Source organism: Bubalus bubalis, chromosome 11 (assembly GCF_019923935.1).
Source record: "Bubalus bubalis isolate 160015118507 breed Murrah chromosome 11, NDDB_SH_1, whole genome shotgun sequence".
NCBI lineage: Eukaryota > Metazoa > Chordata > Mammalia > Artiodactyla > Bovidae > Bubalus > Bubalus bubalis.
This window is the reverse complement of record NC_059167.1, coordinates 96,080,805-96,103,430: the sequence shown is the minus strand read 5'-3', so window position 1 is coordinate 96,103,430 and position 22,626 is coordinate 96,080,805. Positions and strand designations below refer to the sequence as shown.

General features: G+C 39.7%; 1 protein-coding gene across 1 annotated transcript in view; it reads right to left on the bottom strand.

Annotated features, from left to right (window-relative positions):
- The window catches only part of ANKRD31 (ankyrin repeat domain 31), a 128,882-nt gene extending 107,866 nt beyond the window's left edge, over positions 1 to 21,016 (bottom strand). The window contains exons 1-5 of the mRNA XM_025296392.3: positions 20,693 to 21,016; positions 14,453 to 14,511; positions 12,568 to 12,603; positions 12,251 to 12,360; positions 3,076 to 3,116 (exon numbers count right to left, since the gene is read on the bottom strand). Of these exons, the coding sequence (XP_025152177.3) occupies positions 3,076 to 3,116; positions 12,251 to 12,360; positions 12,568 to 12,603; positions 14,453 to 14,511; positions 20,693 to 20,847 (401 nt within the window). The 5' untranslated portion in view covers positions 20,848 to 21,016. The remainder of the gene's footprint in view (positions 1 to 3,075; positions 3,117 to 12,250; positions 12,361 to 12,567; positions 12,604 to 14,452; positions 14,512 to 20,692) is intronic.
- Between the last annotated feature and the right edge of the window lie 1,610 nt (positions 21,017 to 22,626).

The following is a 22,626-nucleotide window of genomic DNA, read 5'->3' as shown; positions in this document are numbered from 1 at the left end:
TTGAAGAAAAGCAATCAGTAAACTATTTTTTTCTCAATCTAATTTACTATACAAATGCAATCAAGATATCTTCCTTAAAAAAAAAAAAAAAACTGCTCGTTCCAGTTGTTTTAAGAACAGTTTTCATGCACCAGGCATAGCTACTTGAATCCTAAACAAGAATAATAAATTGAACATTCTCTCTTGCCTAAAAAATAGAAGCAATCAATATAAGCTATCTTGAAAATGAAACTGATCATACAGAATAATTTCCATGAGGCAAACAGAAAAAATGCCAATTTTTTTCCTAAAGTATGATTATGAGTACAAGCTGATCTAAAATAAAACAAAATCATAGTCTGAATCAGCAACAGGATTTTTTTTTCCTTAATTATAAAAGAGAATTTTGAAATTAGAGCAAACTTTCACCTAAGTTATTAAAAAACTTATTTATATTAGGCACAGATATTTAGATAAGACTGCAAACAACAGTGACTAGTGTAACAATGGTAACTAGTCCATTTTGTGGTCTTTTGACACTGTTTTTATAATTTGCATCATTGGCTAATTAGTTGATATTTAAAATTCTTTGACGATTTCTCTGTGGTTTCATGCTTGATTTCTTTCCAAGTATTTGTAAAAGAACAGTTCTGTATGTTTTCCTTGCTGTTGGAGTTCTCTGACAGTGTGTCTGCTTTCATCATTGGTTTTGATTTCCTGTCTCATCCTGTTGTCTGCTTAGTCGTCGTCAATCCAGAACCCCCCCAGCCCCTGAGGCTGTAGTTTACCCATCCACCTCCCCTCCCCCATTCCCCCACTTGCTCTACTCATAGCAGTGCTGTGGTCCACAGCGTGTGTCCCCTTAGTCGGGTTTGTGCTTTGTCTTCATGTCTCATTAAACGGTGTTTTTCCCCCATAGCATAAGTTGAATTGGTGTATCACTATGCAGTTAAAGGACAAGGCAACGGCAACCCACTCCAGTACTCTTGCCTGGAAAATCCCATGGACGGAGGAACCTGGTAGGCTGCAGTCCATGGGGTCGCACAGCGTCGGACACGACTGAAGCGACTTAGCAGCAGCAGCAGCAAACAACATACACGTCCAATAAGAGAAAAATGATTATATGAATTATAGTATAATAAGTTATACAATGAAAAAATATGAGGTCATTAATGCATGTTTTTAAAAAATATTCAAGATGTGAAATAGTAATTATGGTAAACTACTACTCAAAAATTTAAAAACAAGAGGAATTCCCTGGTGGCCCAGTGGTCAGGAATCCAGGCTTCCACTGCAGGGGGCAGGGGCTCGATATCTGGTCTGAGAACTAAGACTCCGCAAGCTACATGGTGAGGCCAAAGAAAGAAAGAAAAACAAACAAACAAACAGGAAACAAAACTATCTGCAGACGAATCTCAACTTGGTTGAAAATACGAACAAAACAAAAATATATAGAAAGCCTGAAATAAAATGTTCCAAAATGTTAACAATGGTTCTCTCCAGGCAGTGAGATTATAAATGTTGTATTAGTCTTTTCTTTTTCCAATTCTGAAGATGAACTTATATTGCTGATATATTCAGTAAAAGGGTGATTCTCAAACTTTTGGCCCTTGGACTCCTTTATAATCTTAAAAATTAGTGATGAACTCAAGGAGTTTTTATTTATGTGGCTTATATTTACTTGTATTTACATGTTAAAAATTAAGATGGAGAAAAAAATGTTAATCATTAACTTAAAAATAACTAGTAATCTAATAAATTAATATATTTTATTAAAATTATTGTATTTTCCAAAATGAAAAAAAGTTAGTGAGAAAGTTTCACATTTTTAAAAATCTCTAATATTCAGCTTAATGGAAGACAGCTGCCATCTGAACTGCTAGAACACATTCAATCTTTTGCCATGTATTTTTTTATTTGAAGTATATTACAAAAGTCTGGCCTCACACAGACATGCAGTTAGTACTTTAGTAGCCTTTTTGGATAATTGTGCGTATTCTTTTTAGATGACATACCAAGACTCCAGAAGCAATCATTTCCTTAAAGGTTACTGGAAATGTGAAAACTGAAACAAAACCAGTCAACTTCTGTATTGGTCTGTCTTGCCCTGTGACCGGATCTTTCCCTTGTCTGTGGATGCTGCTGTGATATCACGCATTGGTCTTTCAGAAAATACTCATGTGTTAAGTTATGCAGATCTTCCCTATATTGATACATTTTATTACAAAAATTTCAAAAAGGTCACCTTCATAAATATTTCCACCAATCTTACCAGAAAGTTCAAGAAAATATCTGCCATTTACTTGCGTAAATATCCAGTTTGTCATTCTTTCAAGTTAAAAAAAGTACACCATGTTTTTTGGGTTTTTTTTACAAATCTTGTAACTCAAACAAGTGCTCTTAACTATCACACTTTAAACAGAAGTATAAAAAGATATATATTCAAGGTAGAAATTTAATAAAACTAACAACTTTTCTGCTTCATCAAATGCACTAAGTAAAACTGGCCTTTTTTTTTTTTTTTTTTTTTCTTTTTTAACTGCAAGTACACGGCCGGGAAAAACACAGGACTATTAGTACTATTTGGTGCCCCGCCCTGATTCCTACTAAGGCTCCATCATTTTATCCACCATTTGCTTTAACACTATAAATGCAAATGTCAAAGCATGACATAAGCAAATAATGTGTTGACATTATTATGAAAATAGTTTTGACCTCACAGACCCTCTGGAAAGTCTCAGGGATGCCCGGAGGTCCACACGCCATGCTTGTTTTTTTAAAAAAAATTTAAAGGACAAGGTCTCTTTAAATATAACAGTTCTATGAAGTCTAATTTCAATAAGCTCTACAAATTCTTCCTTCATGCTATGCTACAAATTTGCCTTTTAAATAATCTTAAGTCAGAGAATCAACTTAACCTGATTCAATTTTGCTCATGAAATAAAACTTACCTAGAATGTTCGTAAAATAACATATTTATGCTGCTACAGGGACAATTATTCAAGAACATACAATAACCCTAAAATTCTAAAGAAAAAGACTTATTTTAAAATGATTTTTAAAAATCTACAATAATCCAAAAATCATTATACTTACTGTAACAAAGCTCCATTTTGTTCCATTTCATCCTGAGGTTGCTAGAAAGAAAAAACGTTTATTTTCAACTGAGGAATGCTAAGCTAATGCAACAACTAAAAAACTGAACATTTAATATAATTCTTATGTCATTATTTGTTAGATTCTTTTTTATTGTGGCAAAATATACATAAGATTTACCATTTTGACCATTTAAAAAGGCACAGTCCTTTGACATTATATACAGCCCCACTGATGCATAATCATCACCTCCATTTCAAGAACTTTTTGATCTTCCCTAACTGGAACTCCATACCTAAATAATTTTCCATTTACCCTTCTCCCAACCCCTGGCATCCATGCTTCTACTTTCTGTCTCTATGAATGTGACTAAGTGCCTCATATGAAAGGAATCATGTAATACTTGTCCTCTTGTGACTGGCTCATAATAAGTAATATTAGTAGTCTTCAAGGTTTATCTATGTATCAGCAACTATCAGTATTTTGTTCCTTTCTCAGGCTGAATATTCCATTGTTTGTATGTACCACATTTTATTTATCTACTCATCTATCAATGGACACTTGGGTTGCTTCCATGTTTTGGCTACTGTGAACAATGCTTCTATGAGTGTGGGTGGACAAACATATTTTCATGTCCCTGCTTTCACTTATTGTGGGTATATACCCAGAAGAGGAGTTTTTAAGTCATATGGTAATTCCATGTTTAATTTTTTGAGGAATCACCATACCATATTTCACAGCTGCTGCACCATTCTACATTTCCCACCAGCAGTGGGCAAGAATTCCAATTTTTCCACATTCTCATCAATATTTGTTATTTTATTTTGCTAATAGCCATCCTAATGCATGAGAAACGCTGGACTGGAAGAAACACAAGCTGGAATCAAGATTGCCAGGAGAAATATCAATAACCTCAGATATGCAGATGACACCACCCTTACGGCAGAAAGTGAAGAGGAACTAAAAAGCCTCTTGATGAAAGTGAAAGTGGAGAGTGAAAAAGTTGGCTTAAAGCTCAACATTTAGAAAACGAAGACCATGGCATCCAGTCCCACCACTTCATGGGAAACAGATGGGGAAACAGTGGAAACAGTGTCAGACTTTATTTTTCTGGGCTCCAAAATCACTACAGATGGTGACTGCAGCCATGAAATTAAAAGACGCTTACTCCTTGGAAGGAAAGTTATGACCAACCTAGATAGCATATTCAAAAGCAGAGATATTACTTTGCCAACAAAGGTTCGTCTAGTCAAGGCTATGGTTTTTCCTGTGGTCATGTATGGATGTGAGAGTTGGACTGTGAAGAAGGCTGAGCGCCAAAGAATTGATGCTTTTGAACTGTGGTGTTGGAGAAGACTCTTGCGAGTCCCTTGGACTGCAAGGAGATCCAACCACTCCATTCTGAAGGAGATCAGCCCTGGGATTTCTTTGGAAGGAATGATGCTAAAGCTGAAACTCCAGTACTTTGGCCACCTCATTCGAAGAGTTGACTCATTGGAAAAGACTCTGATGCTGGGAGGGATTGGGGGCTGGAGGAGAAAGGGACGATAGAGGATGAGATGCCTGGATGGCATCACTGACTCAATGGACGTGAGTCTGAGTGAACTCCGGGAGTTGGTGATGGACAGGGAGGCCTGGCGTGCTGCGATTCATGGGGTCGCAAAGAGTCGGACACGACTGAGCGACTGATCTGATCTGATCTAATGCATGAGAGATGGAATCTCATCATGGTTTTGATGTGCATTTCCCTAATGGTTAAAGATATTTAATATCTTCTCATGTGTTTATAAGCCATTTGTACATCTCTCTCTCTCTCTCTTTTTAAGCTGCACTACACAGCTTGTGGAACCTTAGTTCCCGGACCAAGGGTAGAATCCAAGCCCAGCGATGAAAGCCCCAAGTTGTAACCATTGGACCACCAGGGAATTCTCTATATCTTCTTTACTGAAATGTCTATTTATGTCCATTTCCCATTTTTTAGTCAAGTAGTTAGTTGCTGCTATGAGTTTCCATATATTCTGTGCATCAATCTCTAATCAGATATATGATTTACATATATCAACATGTTCTCCCTTTCTTCAAGTTACTTTTTCACTCGGTTCACAGTGCCATTTGGGTTTCCCTGGTGGCTCAGAGGTTAAAGCATCTGCCTGGAATGCGGGAGACCCGGGTTCGATCCCTGGGTCGGGAAGATCCCCTGAAGAAGGAAATGGCAACCCACTCCAGTAGTCTTGCCTGGAGAATCCCATTGAGGGAGGAGCCTGGTGGGCTACAGTCCATGGGGTCGCTAAGAGTTGGACACGACTGAGCGACTTCACTTTCACTTTCACATGTTCTCCCTCTCTTCAAGTTACTTTTTCACTCTGTTCACAGTGCCATTTGATGCAGATAGGTTTTTAATTTTCATGAAGTCTAGCTTATCTATTTTTTATTTGATTGCTTATGCTTTCATATGCATGAAATCACTGCCGAAGAGAATGTCATGATACTTTCTCCCTGTATTTTCTTCTAAGAGTTTTACGGGTTTGGCCCTTATGTTTAGTTTTTGTCTTAATTTCTTTTCACAAAAGAATTTGTGGAACTTAGGTAAAGAGAAAGGGAGTGTTCCTTCTTTTTAATTCCTAATTTTTCTCCTTTTCTTAGTTCATTAATCCATAATGGTTCTGATGAGACATTCTTGTCAGGTTCTGAGTTCTATATTTCTCCTGAGGGCCAAAAATCATACAATCTCTGTGTCACGGTGTTAAATGCTTAATGGATTCTACTCAATCCTCAGGTCATGCCCAAAAAGCTGAAGTTGTTGTGTCCCTTTCACAAAAGCTAAAATGCTCTGATAAAATGCTTACATTTTAAGATTTCACAACACACTGGCTTTCATCACTTTAAAAGAAATCCTTACCTTAAATATCTTATTAGAATCAAAGAAAATCTTTAGAAAAAGATCTCTCTTTGGGGGCCCTCTACATTTGTTTCTATGATCAATAATAAAGCTTTCTGAAAATAAAACCATTAGTCTGAACTTCCAAACTATTTCTGATCACTGACAGTCATAATAACAAGAAAACCCAAAGTAATGTGAGAACTTCAATGTTCTCCAATTAGTCAAAGTGAAAGTCGCTCAGTCGTGTCTGACTCTTTGCAACCCCATAGACCATACAGTCCATGGAATTCTCCAGGCCAGAATACTGGCGTAGGTGGCCTTTCCCTGCTCCAGGGGATCTTCCCAACCCAGGGATCAAACCGGGGTCTCCTGCATTGCAGGCGGATTCTTTACCAGCTGAGTTACCAGGGAAACCTTCTCCAATTCACCGTTCACTGTTATTTATTGATAGTGCATCTTTACACTGCTCAAGGTTACTACATTGGTTCCACACATACATACTTCCTAAGAAGACTTTACAAAAAGCTCAGAGACACACAGCGAAGAAGGAATTTTAAGAAGTAAACTTAGAAAGTCCCAAGGATTAATTAAACAGTTCACTTCAGTCGCTCAGTCATGTCCAGCTCTCTGTGACCCCGTGGACTGCAGCACGCCAGGCTTCCCTGTCCATCACAAAATCCCAGTTTACTCAAACTCATGCTCATCGAGTTGGTGATGCCATCAAACCATCTCATCCTCTGTCGGCCCCCTTCTCCTGCCTTCAATCTTTCCCAGCACCAGGGTATAATTAAACAGGGTATACTTATATACTTGGCTTCCTAGGTGGCTCGCTGGTAAAGAAACCACCTACCAATGCAGGAGACGTGGGTTTGATCCCTCGTTTGGGAAGATTCCCTGGAGAAGGAAATGGCAACTCATTCCAGTATTCTTGCCTAAAGAATCCCATGAACAGAGGAGCCTGGTGGGCTACAGTCCATGAGGTCACAAAGAGTTGGACAAGACTGAGCAGGCACATGTGAACACACACACACACATATTTATATATTCACTAGGTAATTTCTGAGTCTTCACAAAGCAATTCAATCAAGTATCTATAACACCCACTTATCTTACTAGAGGACCAGTGAATTTTCCTGTTGAGGGCTAATTATTCCTTTGCTCCTACCCATATAAGGAAAATGCAAAAGATAAGAGAGCAAGTAAGAAGGAAGTTTGCTCCTGACTGCTGATTTTTTCCCTCTTCCACAGGCAGAAATACTCCTCAAGAGATAATGCCTCAGAATATAATGGGTGCTGGAGCTGTTCATTTGTTGATTATCAAAATATAAGGATACACTCAATCCATTCTTTCTTAAGGGGTACAAATTGCTATCTGTGCTGTTGATACATGCGACATCTTCCCCCTGCCCCTTCCAGGTAATTCAAGTGCAGACATTAAAAAAAAAAACAAAAACCTGTTGGGGGTAGGGTGTGAGAGGTGAAAGAAGGTTTAATTTGTATTAACCTTAATTTTAATAGTACTTGAAAAAGAAACAAGTCTGCTTATAAATCCTTAACCAAAACACAATATTCTAGTATCTGAGATCTTCTTCAACTGAATAATAGATTGCTGGGAGAGAAATGGGAGCCTGGCCAGCTGGATCAACCCTGGCTATAAGGCATGAGATGTCTATCCTCAAACTATCCTCACATTCCACAGAACGGAATACACATTCCTGCAGTGCTTCAGTGATCTTGATGAATTATTGATAACATGTGCTTAAAATCCCTTTCTCTCACACTGAGATAGTGAGATTTGGTTATCTATAAGATTTTTTTTTATTATTTTAAAATACCCACATGATTGTCTTTTAGACTGTTTAATCTGGATATATAGTACCATCTTTACATTGCTTCTGAGTTATAAAATGATAAAAAGGTCATTTTAAACTGCACTAAGTGTGCATGCTAAGTCACTTCAGTTGTATCAGACTCTTTGCGACCCTATGGATTATAGCCCTCCAGGCTCCCCTGTCCATGGGATTCTCCAGGCAAGAATACTGGAGTAGGTTGCCATGCCCTCCTCCAGGGGATCTTCCCAACCCAGGGATCAGACCCACATCTCTAATAGCTCCTGCACAGGCAGGTTCTTTACCACTAGCGCCACCTGGGAAGCCCTAAACTCCACTGCTGCTGCTGCTGCTGCTGCTGCTGCTAAGTCACTTCAGTGGTGTCCGACTCTGTGCGACCCCATAGACGGCAGCCCACCAGGCTCCTCTGTCCCTGGGATTCTCTAGGCAAGAACACTGGAGTGGGTTGCCATTTCCTGCTCCAATTCATGAAAGTGAAAAGTGAAACTGTAAAGTGAAAGTGAAGTCACTCAGTCGTGTCCGACTCTTCACGACCCCATGGACTGTAGCCTACCAGGCCCCTCCGTCTGAGTAGTATCTAAATACAACTTAAACACAAAGTAATTTAAACATTGAATGAGAATTGTCTTTACTCTGGCTGAGTTAGGAGCCAAGGCCCCAGTTTCATCCTATTTCTTTCCAAAATAATCCTAAGCAATGGCAACTCTGGGCAGAGACAGCAATTCTAGGACCCTAAGAATTAAAGAAGGTCAGGATGGGTTAGAGTCAGGAAAAAGATACCAAAGACACTAATAATCAGCACAGTAGAGTCAAGGAATTCCCTAAGTTTTGCTCACTCACCCTGAATTTGACTGGTCCAGCTATTCATGCCTCAAGAGAGGTAGCTAGTAAGAGAGAATGCTACCTTCTCCTGGGGCTTAAAAAGACCCTGCAGGATGCAACCTACTATATACACAATAGATAAAACAACAAAGTCTTACTATACAGCACAGGGAACTATATTCAATATCCTGTGATAAACCATGAATATGAAAGAGAAAATACATATATGTATATATGTATAACTGAATCACTTTGTTGTACAGAAGAAATTAACAACATTGTAAATCACTACACTTCAATAAAAATTTTTAAAAGCCCCTACAGTACATATTAATATACACATAGTCTCTGTAACCTCTGGCTTTACAAACAATGATCCTTCTTCCATTACACAACAAGCCTGTCAAACAAGCCTGTGGTTGTTCATTTCTCTTTAAAGGGTCTCTCTAACGTTCGTTTTAACTGATTTCACCTTTACATATGGATAAGGGTGGAAAGTGGAAACTGCATAATGGAAAGGAAAAGTGAAATTCAACCTGATTCATAACTCTTAGACAGCATTTCAGAGAGCAGAAGATGGAAGAGGCAGCCTGATAGTAATAATCACAGGACTAATCATTATTCCCTGTCAAATAAGCATCTTCCAGATGATTAAATGGAGAAGGCAATGGCACCCCACTCCAGTACTCTTGCCTGGAAAATCCCATAGTTGGAGGAGCCTGGTAGGCTGCAGTCCATGGGGTCACTAAGAGTTGGATACGACTGAGCGACTTCACTTTCACTTTTCACTTTCATGCATTGGAGAAGGAAATGGCAACCCATTCCGGTGTGCTTGCCTGGAGAATCCCAGGGACGGGGGAGCCTAGCAGGCTGCCATCTATGGGGTCGCGCAGAGTCGGACACGACTGAAGTGACTTAGCATTAGATGATTAAAAGCTAATTATATTAATAGTAAGATCAATGGTGCCTACTGTATTAGTCAGGGTTCTCCAGAAAAACAGAACTAACAGGATATGTATATACAGAGTAAGAGATGTGTCCTAACTGGCTCATGTAATTATGGAAACTGGCAAGTCCAGATCTGCAATGTGGGCTGTCAGGCTCAAGACCCAAGAAAGCTGACAGTAGAGATAAAGCCCAAAGGCTCCCTGCTGGAGAATTCTCTCTTGCTCAGGGAGGCTGGTCTTTTTCTTCTATACAGGCCTTCAACTGGATGGATAAAGCACACCCTCATCCATAATTGGCCCATTCGATTACGGACAGCAATCTGATTTACCCAAATCCACTGACTTAAATGTTAATCTCATTCAAAAACATCCTCAAAGAAACTCCCAGAATGTCTGACTAACTATTTGGGTACCCAATGGCCCAGTCAACATGTAAAATTAACTATTATATCTTCTAATTTTGATAGTAATGTCTCCAATTATCTCTCCAAACATACTACTAAGCTAAACAAAATTTTAAATTTCTATGTAAAATTTAAAAACTGCTTGCCATATCACCTATAAAGAACAAAACTGCTTGCCATATAGCACCTATAAAGAACTGCTTGCCTATAGCACCTGCAAGACCCAACAAAAATGATATTTTAAAACACTTATGTTTTTAAAAACTAGCATGGTACTTGTCAAACCAAAGATTCTCATTATCATCTTCATAGTTCGCCCTTACTTAAAATGTTCCACCATTTTTCTTTTAAAAATCTTTATTGGAGTATAGTTTCTTTACTATATGTTTACTGTAACTTTAATGCTGTGTTAATCTCTGGTGTACAGTAAAATGAATCACTTATATGCATACATATATCCCCTCTTTTTTAGATTTGCTTTCCTTTTAGGTCACCACAGATCACTGAGTAAAGTTCCCTGTGCTAGACAGTAAGTTCTCATTAGTTATCTATTTTATACATAGTGGTGTATATATGTCATTCCCAATCTCATCATTTCTAAAATTATTTTGAAGTTGAAATGTCAGTATTATATCTGAGTTTTAATGAAAATTTTGTTTAGAAATCTGTTTAGTAACTGATTTAGAATTTACTTAACATCAGATTTTGAAGCAATACATATTCAAGTTGCAAAACAATACATTATTTTTTTCTTCAAATTAACTTTGGGAAGTTATTTAAAGAGACCAGTGCCTTTCCTGGTCTATTTATTTGATAAAATCAGTATCTCTCACATAGTTAAATTTCTAAAGGTTTACTTTCAAAGAATAAAATTAAAAACTGTGAAAGTAGCAGTATCTTGTCAATTAAAAAAAACACTAATTAAAATTTGCTACAGATGTTTAACACTTTGATAACATGGCCTAACTTACTGTTAAAAAAAAATGGGGGAGAGGCAGGGGAAAGTTAAAGGAGGTATCTATTTTACTACCAATGAAATTCTATGAAGGCAAAAAAAGAAGGACAAATATCAAATACTTCATTTAACCTTCTTATCTTAAGAAGCCCATGATCAGCAGATAGCTGATTCACAATCTGATGAAAGAACCTTTGAAAGATAGTCAGGCCTCTAAGGCAATTGTTTCAATCTAGCTGATCATTAGAAATTTCTTGGGAGGCTTTTGAAAAATGGAGAGTCCTAGGTTCTACTCAAATATGAGTCTGAGAGTCTATATTTTTAAATAGATTTGATTACCAAAAAGGTTTGGTAATCAAGCTTTAAAAATTACCATTCTGAAGTACAATCTAGAGCCAAGTACAATATTCACATAATAAACATTTCTGAGATAAAGAGGAAAAATTTAATTTTTATTTCCCATTTCACAGTTACTAAAGCTGAAGGGGAAAATTTTTTTTCTTCTTAATTCAGAAGTTATAACACTTATATTTAAACAAACTGTTAGAAACTAAATACAGGCATCTCCAGCTTTTAAAAAAATATTTGGTGTTGTATTTTTCTCTTTTGACTAGTTATACAAGTTATACACCTTCCTAGATACAATATCAAAGAAACCCTCACGGTCACTCTTTGAAACTTCTGTCAATTTCTGCTATTAAAATACATCTATTCTCTCTTCCATTCCTTAAACTCTGTAGTTATCTCTGGTTAGCTAACTTATTTATGGCAAGGTGCTAAATGAATCATCCCTTAATTTTTTCCATGGTGACTGCATTAAAAATAAACAAGTGAAAATTTGTGTATATAATGTATGCCTGCACACATGTACTCTCTCTCTCTCTCTCTCACACACACACACATACACGTGCACACACACACATACACACACACACACACAGGACAATAGAGGGGGTCTTTCAGGGGCCTGTATCTCAAATTATACCACACAGATTAGTATCTTATTCACAAATTTAAGGTGACCTCTAACATACAATGGAAATGAAAACTGTTAATTATTATATCTTATTTTAGCCTATTTTAACCGTCTCAATCCCACATTTCTATGAGAAAGAGAAATAAATAAAAAAAAAAGAGCCTAAAACATTTGACTTTTACATAAGAAACAGAGTGACTGGCTAAGAAATGGGAAAAAAAGTAAGAAAGAAAGAAAAGCAAAACAATAGCAAAAAGAATTAATCATGAGTAATTTTCCCTTATTTCAAATAGCATTACTAATTTTTAAAAAGCATGCATTTAATCAGTATGCTACACACCTGTAAGACTGTATCCTCAATAAGAATAAGCATCGTTTGATTTATTCTCATTTGCTCCTGTGGATCCTCTCTGAATCTGAATCTAACCTGAATCTCTGGAGAAGATGCACCTAAATGAAATACAATCACAGGTGATTTGCAATAGTGTTATTGCTCTGCTTTAACAATGACCCAAGGCTTCACTCACACACGCACGTGCGCGCGCACACACACACACACACACACACACAAAACTGTAAATGGTTAATATTAAAGTATGCCTAACCTTGGTACTCTTCAAAAATGCAAATTAAAATAAACAGATACATTTTACTTACCAGTTTGGCAAAGGTTGCGTATGTCCTGTGTTGGACCTAGAGAGAAAAAGTCATCTTTTATAGGAGGCAATATATGTCAAAATCTGACATGTGTTCATCCTTTAAAATCAAATTAATTTTAGCTGCTTATTCTAAGGAAATAATCAGAAAAGTAGGCAAACATACTGAGAAACATCAAACATTATCAAGTCATTATGTAAAGGTACATTCATATAATGGAATAAAGGCAGCAATTTAACAGGCTGAGATAGATCAATATAACAAAGAAAAAATATGTGTAGGACAATACTAATTATTAAAAAACATATTTATATTGGTACACAAATGTCTAGGAAAAAACACAATACTAAACGCTGGCAATTGTTAGGTGCTAAATTAACAGAGAAAAGTAGGCGATGGGATCTTTCACTTTTTACATTATATAATATTACACTTTAAAAATGTTATACTTTTAATAATTAGCAAAATAATTAAGGTCTATCCACCATTTGGAAAAGGGAAGGGAAGCAAAGAGAAAAAACTTTGTTGGAATATTGAAACAGAAATCCAACTTCTTCCTAGTGACATTTTATACATCATAAGAATACATTTTGGAGACCAATATTACACAATATCCCTTCCAATTACATGTAGGAAAAACTGTTCCAAGATCAAACTGTAATTTGCCGTTGGGGTATCAGGTGAGATGATGTACAGCAAGGACTTTGTGAACTACAGTTGACCCTTGAATAACAGGGGGTCCACTTAAACAAGGATGTTTTTTAATGGACATACATTTGGCCCTCCACAACCATGAGTTTGACATGCACAGATTCCACCAACCACACATGAAATCATGTACTGTGTTTACAATTCACAGCTGGTGGAGGCTATGAACGTGCAGTACACAGATGTGGAGGGCCAACTACGGGACTTGGGGATTTGGATGTATACAGAAGCTCCTGCAAACAGTCCCCCACGGATACCTAGGCACAAGTGCATACACACAAGAGTTCCATGATGGTTAGGATATTTTCCTTCTGTCCTACACCTATTTCCAGATATTCTCCAATAAAAAAATGGCTCACAGGAAGAATCATAAAAGGAAATAACCCACTGTTTGAATGGCTTTCTGCAAAATTGATCTTTCTGAACTGCAACAATCAGTGATAGATTTTTCTGGAAGTGTAAATATTGATCTAGAAGTGGACTCAGGAGGTTTGGAAAATTTGTAAGTGAAAGGCTCTTTTTAAAAAATATATACCAAGGATACTTGTACCTCAATTTTAGTCTGACAGAATCAGACTGATTATTAAAAAGTATTATTCACTTTGCAAATAGGAAAGTGCGAGGGTTAAGTGGGAGATCTCTGGGGGGAGAACTGCTATCCCAGCGCTACTTCCACATTATCAGTAGCCCTCTTTTGGAGTCATAAACATCTTCTAGAAGTTACAAACCCCATCGCTATCCTTATAACAACAGATCTTAAGATCTGTTACAGATGCCTGTAAGAAATTTATTCTGTGTAAAGTTAAAGAAAAAGACTAAATATAAAAGAAGTTAATAGAGTAATAATACTTGGAAAATTAAAGGGACTGCTGCTGCTGCTAAGTCACTTCAGTCGTGTCTGACTCTGTGTGACCCCATAGACGGCAGCCCACCAGGCTCCCCCATCCCTGGGATTCTCCAAGCAAGAACACTGGAGTGGGCTGCCATTTCCTTCTCCAATGCATGAAAGTGAAAAGTGAAAGTGAAGTCGCTTAGTCGTGTCTGACTCTTAGCGACCCCATGGACTGCAGCCTACCAGGCTCCTCTGCCCATGGGATTTTCCAGGCCAGAGTACTGGAGTGGGGTGCCATCGCCTTCTCCGTAAAGGGACTACTTAGTGAAAAGAATTATTTCTCACCTTTACTGGGATGGAGACTGAACTCAGATCTAAGAGACGTGTCTTGATTAAAAAGCAACCTTTCAGAAACAAAAAAGAAGGTATAGATGTTATGATGTTTCTTAAACAAAGACTAACAATTCAACTGTCATTTAAGTTTTTTTTCCAGTTTTACTGAGATGTAACTGACATATAATATTGTATAAGTTTAAGTTATACAATGGGATGATACACAGCATGCATTGCAAAATGATTAAGTGAATAAACTTTTAACATAGTTCAATGTAAACCACTCAAAAAAATTATAACTAAATTTGCTAAAATTCCTAGTTATACCACTATTAATATTCTATACCAATGCATTTTTTCAGAAATATAGTCTTTAAATTAAAACTTATCCAAGATGACTCACGCACCTATGGGTACCTTATTTTTGACAAAGGAGGCCTAAGTATACATTGGGGCAGACAGCCTCTTCAGTAAGTGGTGCTGGGAAAACCGGCAGCTATGTGTGAAAGAGTAAAATCAGACCACTTCCTAACGCCATGTGCTCAGTCACTCAGTCATGTCCGACTCTGGGACCCCCTGGACTGTAGCCCACCAGGCTGCTTTGTCCATGGGATTCTCCAGGCAAGAATACTGCAGTGGGTTGCCATTTCTTCCTCCAGGGGATCTTCCCAACCCAGGGATCAAACCCAGGTCTTCCACACTGCAGGCGGATTCTTTACCATCTGAGCCACCATGCAAGCCCTCCACACAAAGATAAACTCAAAATGAATTAAAGACCTAAATGTAAGACCAGAAACTATAAAACTCTTAGAGAAAAATACAGGCAGAACACTTGATGACATATATCAAAGCAAGATTCTCTATGACTCACCTCCTAGAGTAATGGAAATAAAAGCAAAAATAAATAAGTGGGACCTAATGAAACTTAAAAGCTTTTTGCACAGCAAAGGAAACTACAAACAAGGTGAAAAGACAACCCTCAGAATGGGAGAAAATAATAGCAAAGGAAACAACTGACAAATAATTAATTTCCAAAATATACAAGCAGCTCATACAACTCAATACCAGAAAAACTAAAAGCCCAATCATAAACTGGGAAAAAGACCTAAACAGACATTTCTCCAAAGAAGACATACAGATGACTAACAAAACACATGAAAAGAGGCTCAACATTGCTCATTATTAGAGAAATGTAAATCAAAACTACAACGAGATACCATTTCACACCAGTCAGAATGGCCATCAGCAAAAATTCTACAAATAAATGCTGAAGAGGGTGTGGTTAGAAAAGGGAACCATTTTGCCAGTCGGAATGTATATTGATACAGCCACTATGGAAGACAGTATGGAGATTCCTTAAAAAAAAACTAGGAATAAAACCACCATATGACCCAGCAATCCCACTCCTAGGCATACACCCTGAGGAAATCAAAACTGAAAGAGACACATGTATCCCATTGTTCACTGCAGCACTATTACAATAGCCAGGACGTGGGAGCAACCTAGATGCCCACAACAGATGAATGGATAAGGAAGCTGTGGTACATATATACAATGCAGTATTACTCAGCCATAAAAAAGGAATGCATTTGAGTCAGTTTCTAATGAGGCTATTATATAGAGTGAAATCAATCAGAAAGAGAAATACAAATATCTATACTAATGCATATATATGGAATCTAGAAAGATGGTACTGATGAATTTATTTGCAGGGCAGCAATGGAGAAATAGACATAGAGAACAGATGGACATGGGGGATGTGAGGAGGGAGAGAGTGAGATGCATGGAGAGAGTAACATGGAAACTGACATTACCATATGTAAAATAGACAGCCAACAAGAATTTGCTGTTTGACTCAGGGAACTCAAACACAGGTTCTGTGACAGTCTAGACAGGTGGGATGGGGAGGGAGATGGGAGGAAGCTTTGGGAGGGAGGGGACATGGGTGTACCTATGGCTGATTCTTGTTGATGTCTGACAGAAAACAACAAAATTCTGTAAAGCAATTATCCTTCAATTAAAAAATAAATTTAAAAAACTTATCCAAGATGAAAATTAAGACTTATTCACGTGCTCATGTTCTTTTTAAATAAATACTCTGCTATTTTTGGATATTTTGGAGTAAGGGGCAAACATCAATATAGTTTTTGAACAGAAGTGAAATGAGGAGATGATGTGAAGGAACCAGTGCTGGTGGGTTTTTTCATTCACCTTTCTGTACATCACAGAGAATTTAAGATCCCAGGATTAAATTCAAGTGTATATTTTCAGAACATAAATTACAGAAATTTAAGTTCTGGATTCACATCTTACTATGTTCTAGGCAGCACCAAGGTAAAGAGAAAAGATAGTCCTTGTTCTCAAGAAGCTTCAGATCTGGTGAGTGTCAATTTGGGAAGATGAAAAAATTCTAGAGATAACTAGTAGTGATGACTGCCCAACAATGTGAATGTATTTAATGTCACTGAATTATACACTTGAAAATGGTTAAAATGCTATTCTATATTTTATTTATATATATATATATATATATCTCTCTCACCACAATTAAAAAAAAATGTTTTAAAATCTTCCCAGAATCCAAGAATGTAACAATGTACTAAGGCATAAATATATGATTTGGAACCAGGGTGTTATTGTTGTTTTTTTTTACTCATTTTACTTTTTTGTGGAAAATTACAAATAATCACAAATAAAAAACAATAGTACACTCACCATCCGAGTGCAGTAATTATCCGTACCCAGCCATTATTGCTTCCTCTATAACCCTTGCCATCCTCTCCACCCAGTGTGAATCTCTTACTAGATTATTTTTAAAGCAAATCCTGAACATCTTATTCCATTTCATCTGGAAATATTTCAGTATTCAACCCCAAAAGATAAGGACTCTTTTAACATAACCATAATAATCACACCTTTAAAAACAGCCAAAACTACATACTTAAAAAAGCTAATAATTACTTAATATTATTAAACGTTATATAGTCTATAGTAAGCAACCTCTTTAATGGCTCTCAGTATTTATACCCTTGTATATGGTATTTATCCTTGAGTATCGACTGGATCCAGCGACTCTTCTCATAAACAAAACACAGCAAACAGGTTGGGATGTGGCCTCACTGGCTTCCATCTTCTCCTCTCATTCTCTCGCTGCTTCCCTCTCGTGAAAGCCAGCCTGCCAGGTTGCGGATGTCCTTTGCAGAAGCCTACATACCAGGAAACTAAGGGAGGCCCCGTCAACAGAGAGGAGCCAAGGGCTAAAGTCAACAGCCAGAGAAGGAGCTGAATCTCACAACCACCGTTCAGGTAGTGGCTCCTTCTCATGAAACTGTGAGATGAACGTAGCCTTCTGAGTCCTTGAGCCTGATGATTAGTCAAGCGACTCCTCGACTCCTGAACCAAAGAAACTACACAATATGTTTATTGCTTTAAGAAGTTAATACGTTTTGGAGTAAGCTGCTATACAGCAATGTAAACTAACAGACAGATTGCAGTCAGATTTCCGTCTCTTTTTACAATGGTTTTGTTCATATCGGGATCCAAACAAGATACACACATTGCATTTGGTTGTATCTCTCTTAAGTCTCTTTTAAAATCTGCAAGTTATACCTTTTCCTGCCCCTTACAATTTATTTGTTGAAGAAACTGGGTTGGTTTTCCCATAGAGTTTCCCACATTTGGGATTTGAAGACTGCATGTCATTTCATGTGTTCGTCTGTCCTGTATATTTCCTGTAAACCAGTTATTAGATCGAGAGGTTTGATTTGATTCAACTGAGGAGGCAATATGTGTACTTTCTACAGGAGATAACAAAGAATGTGTTGAGAAAGGCAGTCGTGCGCATATCATCTTTCACCCCTGCTAGGCCTTGGGTCTGGAACATTTTCCTACTAAAAGACAGAGTCCTCCCAGCCTGTACTGGACTTACCACCTTGTATGGGAATACACTTACCTGTTTAGCCTCAGGGTGTACTCCTCTGTTCTGTTGAAAAGTGTGTGCCAACCCCACTACTCTGTGTGTCCCCTGTGAGGAGAGGATGAAGTCCTTCGTCCGGTGGCACCAGAGGGGAGTGTGCAGGCCAATGACCCTGCATCAGCTGCAGAGAGTGGCTGCTAGCCATGGGGGACTGATGCCCACTACTGAAGCTAATCTTGCTCTATCTCTTCTCTCAGAGTTTACAGCTTTAAGAATAGTACTTGGCACCATTCTGTTTTAATCATTGGAGGAGTAATTATTTTGACATAGATCCTGACCCAAAATGTTGCTTTCTTTAGCTATTTTAGTCCAATTATTCATTGTCTCATTGTATCTTGCTTTATATTTTTCCCTTCTGCAACTGTATCCTTTATAACAGGTATTTTTCATCTAGACAATTCATGAGGACAGTGCTAGTCTATCTTAAAGGACAGAATGAACACTCATTTTACAGGGTATTTTATTCAATTAGCCATTATATTTGCTTATAATGTTCAGAGAATATGATTTGACCTGAACATATACTTGCTGCTACTGCTAAGTCGCTTCAGTCGTGTCCGACTCTGTGCGACCCAAGAGACGGCAGCCCACCAGGCTCCCCCGTCCCTGGGATTCTCCAGGCAAGAACACTGGAGTGGGTTGCCATTTCCTTCTCCAATGCATGAAAGTGAAAAGTTAAAGTGAAGTCGCTCAGTCGTGTCCAACTCTTAGCAACCCCATAGACTACAGCCCACCAGGCCCTCCATCCATGGGATTTTCCAGGCAAGAATACTGGAGTGGGGTGCCATTAGAACTCCTGAATTGGAATCCACCTTTTAACAGGATTCTGAAGTGATTTAAAGAAATAAAAAACTTTTCATTGGAATTTACAAAGCCCCGATCCAGGGCATGCATGAGTGAATGAAAATCTGATTATGCTACTCCTCCACTTAAGATCTTAGAGACTCATACAAGCTATAAGAAGCCTTACATGACCTTATCCTACCTTTCTCTGCAGGCTCATCTTTCACCACACCTATCACAACATTTAACACGTCAGTAATACTTAACTGTTTGCATGTTCCAGCACCCATAACACATTGCTATGTCCCACCACAACACCTTTACCCAGGCAGTTCCCTTGGCCTAAAAACCTCTTCATCTGACTTAACTCCTATCCATCTTCACGCCTCTACTCAGAAGCCAACTCTGTATAGCAGATGGGAATCCACCTGTCAGTGCAGGGGACACGGGTTTGATCCCTGGTCTGAGAAGATTTCACATGTTGAGGGGCAGCTAGCCCCCTGCCACAGCTACTGAGCCGGCGCCGGTGTGCCGACACCCTACGCTCAACAAGAGAAGCCACCACGATGAGGAAGCCTGTGCACCCCAACAAAGAGTAGCTCCCCAATGACTGCAACTGGAGAAAGCATATGTGCAGCAACTCAAAGGAACCAAACATAAATAAATAAATTACAGAAGTCAACCCCCCTCTGAGCTCCTAAACCAGCCTGCACCTACCTCCAACCCTGAACTCCCCACACAATATTGAAACGATCTGTTTATGACTTTCCTGGCCTGCAGGTTTCTCAAAGGCAGTGAGTGGCCTCTTCTCTTTTATCTTCTCCCCGTGTCCAGCACAGAGAACTAGCTATGTTTTGATGAAAGAACGACCATCTTCTCTTGATTCTTATAAAGCTATCCGTCTCCAGTTTGGCAGTAACCAGTTCCCCCATCACACGATCGTTTCTGGAAAGTATATGAACTGCCCCTTACATGTGAGTAAGGAGTCGCTTGAAGCGTAACGCATGAAGGGTTTAGACCCAATACTTTTGTACCTGTGCAAAAAAAGCCCCAGGCTAAGAAAGCAGGCTTTTTTGCCATAATGGTGGCTCAGAGGTTAAAGCGTCTGCCTCCAATGCAGGAGACCAGGGCTCGATCCCTGGGTGGGGAAGATCCCCTGGAGAAGGAAATGGTAACCCACTCCAGTATTCTTGCCTGGAGAATCCCAGGGACAGAGGTGCCTGGTAGGCTACAGTCCACGGGGTCGCAAAGAGTCGGACACGACTGAACGACTTCACTTTCTTTTCTTCCAATGCCACTTAACTATAAAGCTCATTCAGTCCTAGGTGAGGGGGTATGGGGAGGGTTTTGGGGTCTTTATCTACAAAGTTCTTAGCTCAGGCCTGGGCGCCCACAGGCCCTACTCCCGCCTGCACGCAGTCTGGCTGGGAACACCTCCCCCTCCAATCTCCGAGGGCCACCCACCGCCAAGGCCCCGGCGCAAGGGCGGTCACCTTCTCCAGGGCAGCGCCTCTTCCTCGGGGTCGCTCTCCGTCACGGACCCCTCTACCACCGTTTCATCGCTGTCCCAGTCTGCGGCCTGGGAGCCTTCCTCCATCGCCACGTCGCACTCGGAATCTTTCTTATCCTCCTTCTCCAACCCCTCCATTTCCGCAAAACAAAACAAAATTGTTTTTTAATTAAAAAAAGTAAAAATCACAAAACAAAGATTGCTCTGAGGGCCAGGAGAAATTATGAATTAATAAGGACATTCTTGGCGGGACACCGGCCTGTTCCGCGAGCGCAGCGACTCAGGCCGCGAGTGCGTCGTGAGGGAAGCGGGCCAGCGCCGCGGTGTGATCGCTCGCGGCCGGCAGGGGGAGCCTCACGAGGCCAACAGGGGCAGCCGCGCGCCGCCTGCAGGGGGAGCCGGGCGCCGCACGCCGCACGCCGCACGCCGCCCCCGCCCAGCCCGGCCTGGTCCCGCCCCGGTCCCGCCCCGCCCCGCCCCGCCCCGGTAGTGGCCGGAAGGAGCCGAGCGACCGCCAGAGGGCCCAGGGTTTCTCGGCGGTCCAGGGCGTGGCTTGCTGCCGCACCCACTTTCAGCACCTTTGCTTTGGGGCCCAGCGGTCAAGGGACTGGAGCTGCGGCCTCGGGGATCAGACAGGAAGCGTTGCCGCAGACAGACCGCCGGCCGAGCCCGCCTAACGCTTCCGGCAGAGAGGGAGAGCTGGGTCAGGTCCCCGTGCAGCGCCATCTCCGGGCTTGTGAGACGCAGACCCCGGAAGGAACTGTCGCCTCAGACAGACTTCTCTGAAGCCAGAATGTGATCTTAGCCCCGAAGAGTGCTTTTGAGTCCTCCAACTGCTGCCTTTTCCACATCCCCTTCCCCCGAAAGTCGCCTTAAGTAGGCAAAAACAAAAATATTAATCAGGAGTTTTTAAATCACCAGCTGATTTATTAATAACTGATGTATCCTGTATTTCTTTTCTCCCCCCTCATCAACTCTTTGGTTACCCTGGAATACAGATTGTGTAGGAAAGGCAGGTTAAATGCTTTATTTTTTCCCTTTATTAATTTTTATAATAATATGCGTGCCTGAGTGAGTGAGTCAGTGATAGTCGCTCAGCCCTGTCCGACTCTGCGACCCCGTGGACTGACTGGAGCCCACCAGACTCCTCTGTCCATGGAATTCTCCAGGCAAGAATATTAGAGTGGGTTGCCATTTCCTTCTCCAAATATGGGTGCCTAGCAACATCCAAAAATTACCAATTATTTTTAAATGAAGTGACTAGATTTTTATATATTTGATTTCAGCCTGTTGCTGTTGCTGCTGCTGCTGCTAAGTCACTTCAGTCCTGTCCGACTCTGTGTGACCCCATAGACGGCAACCCACCAGGCTCCCCCGTCTCTGGGATTCTCCAGGCAAGAACACTGGAGTGGGTTGCCATTTCCTTCTCCAGTGTATGAAAGTGGAAAGTCGTGTCGGACAAATTGAAACTCATTTAAAACAAAGCCAAGTGGGCCCCACCTGCCAAGTGAGAGGAAAACTCCAATATGACAGGCTGCTTCTGCATAGCAAGTGTTTAGTACCCACCCTGGAATCTTCAGAGTCTAAGCACATATTGGGTCTTGGAAGGTTTATTATGTAAATGTTAGGAAATAGGATTTTCTGACTCCTCAATTTACTTCACTTTTCAGTAGATGGAGTGGCTTTGTCATACTATTATTTTACTGTTTAGATCTTATTTAAGCCACTGCTATCTAAAACAGTGGTTGTCATTTAAACTTATTTAATACTGGTGAAGGTGTGGAGAAAGGGGAATCCTCCTACACAGTATAGAGATTCCTTAAAAAACTAAAGCTAGTGATCATGCTTGTAGGCATATATCTGGAAAAGACAAAAACTCTAATTCAAAAAGATACATTGACCCCAATGTTAAAAGCA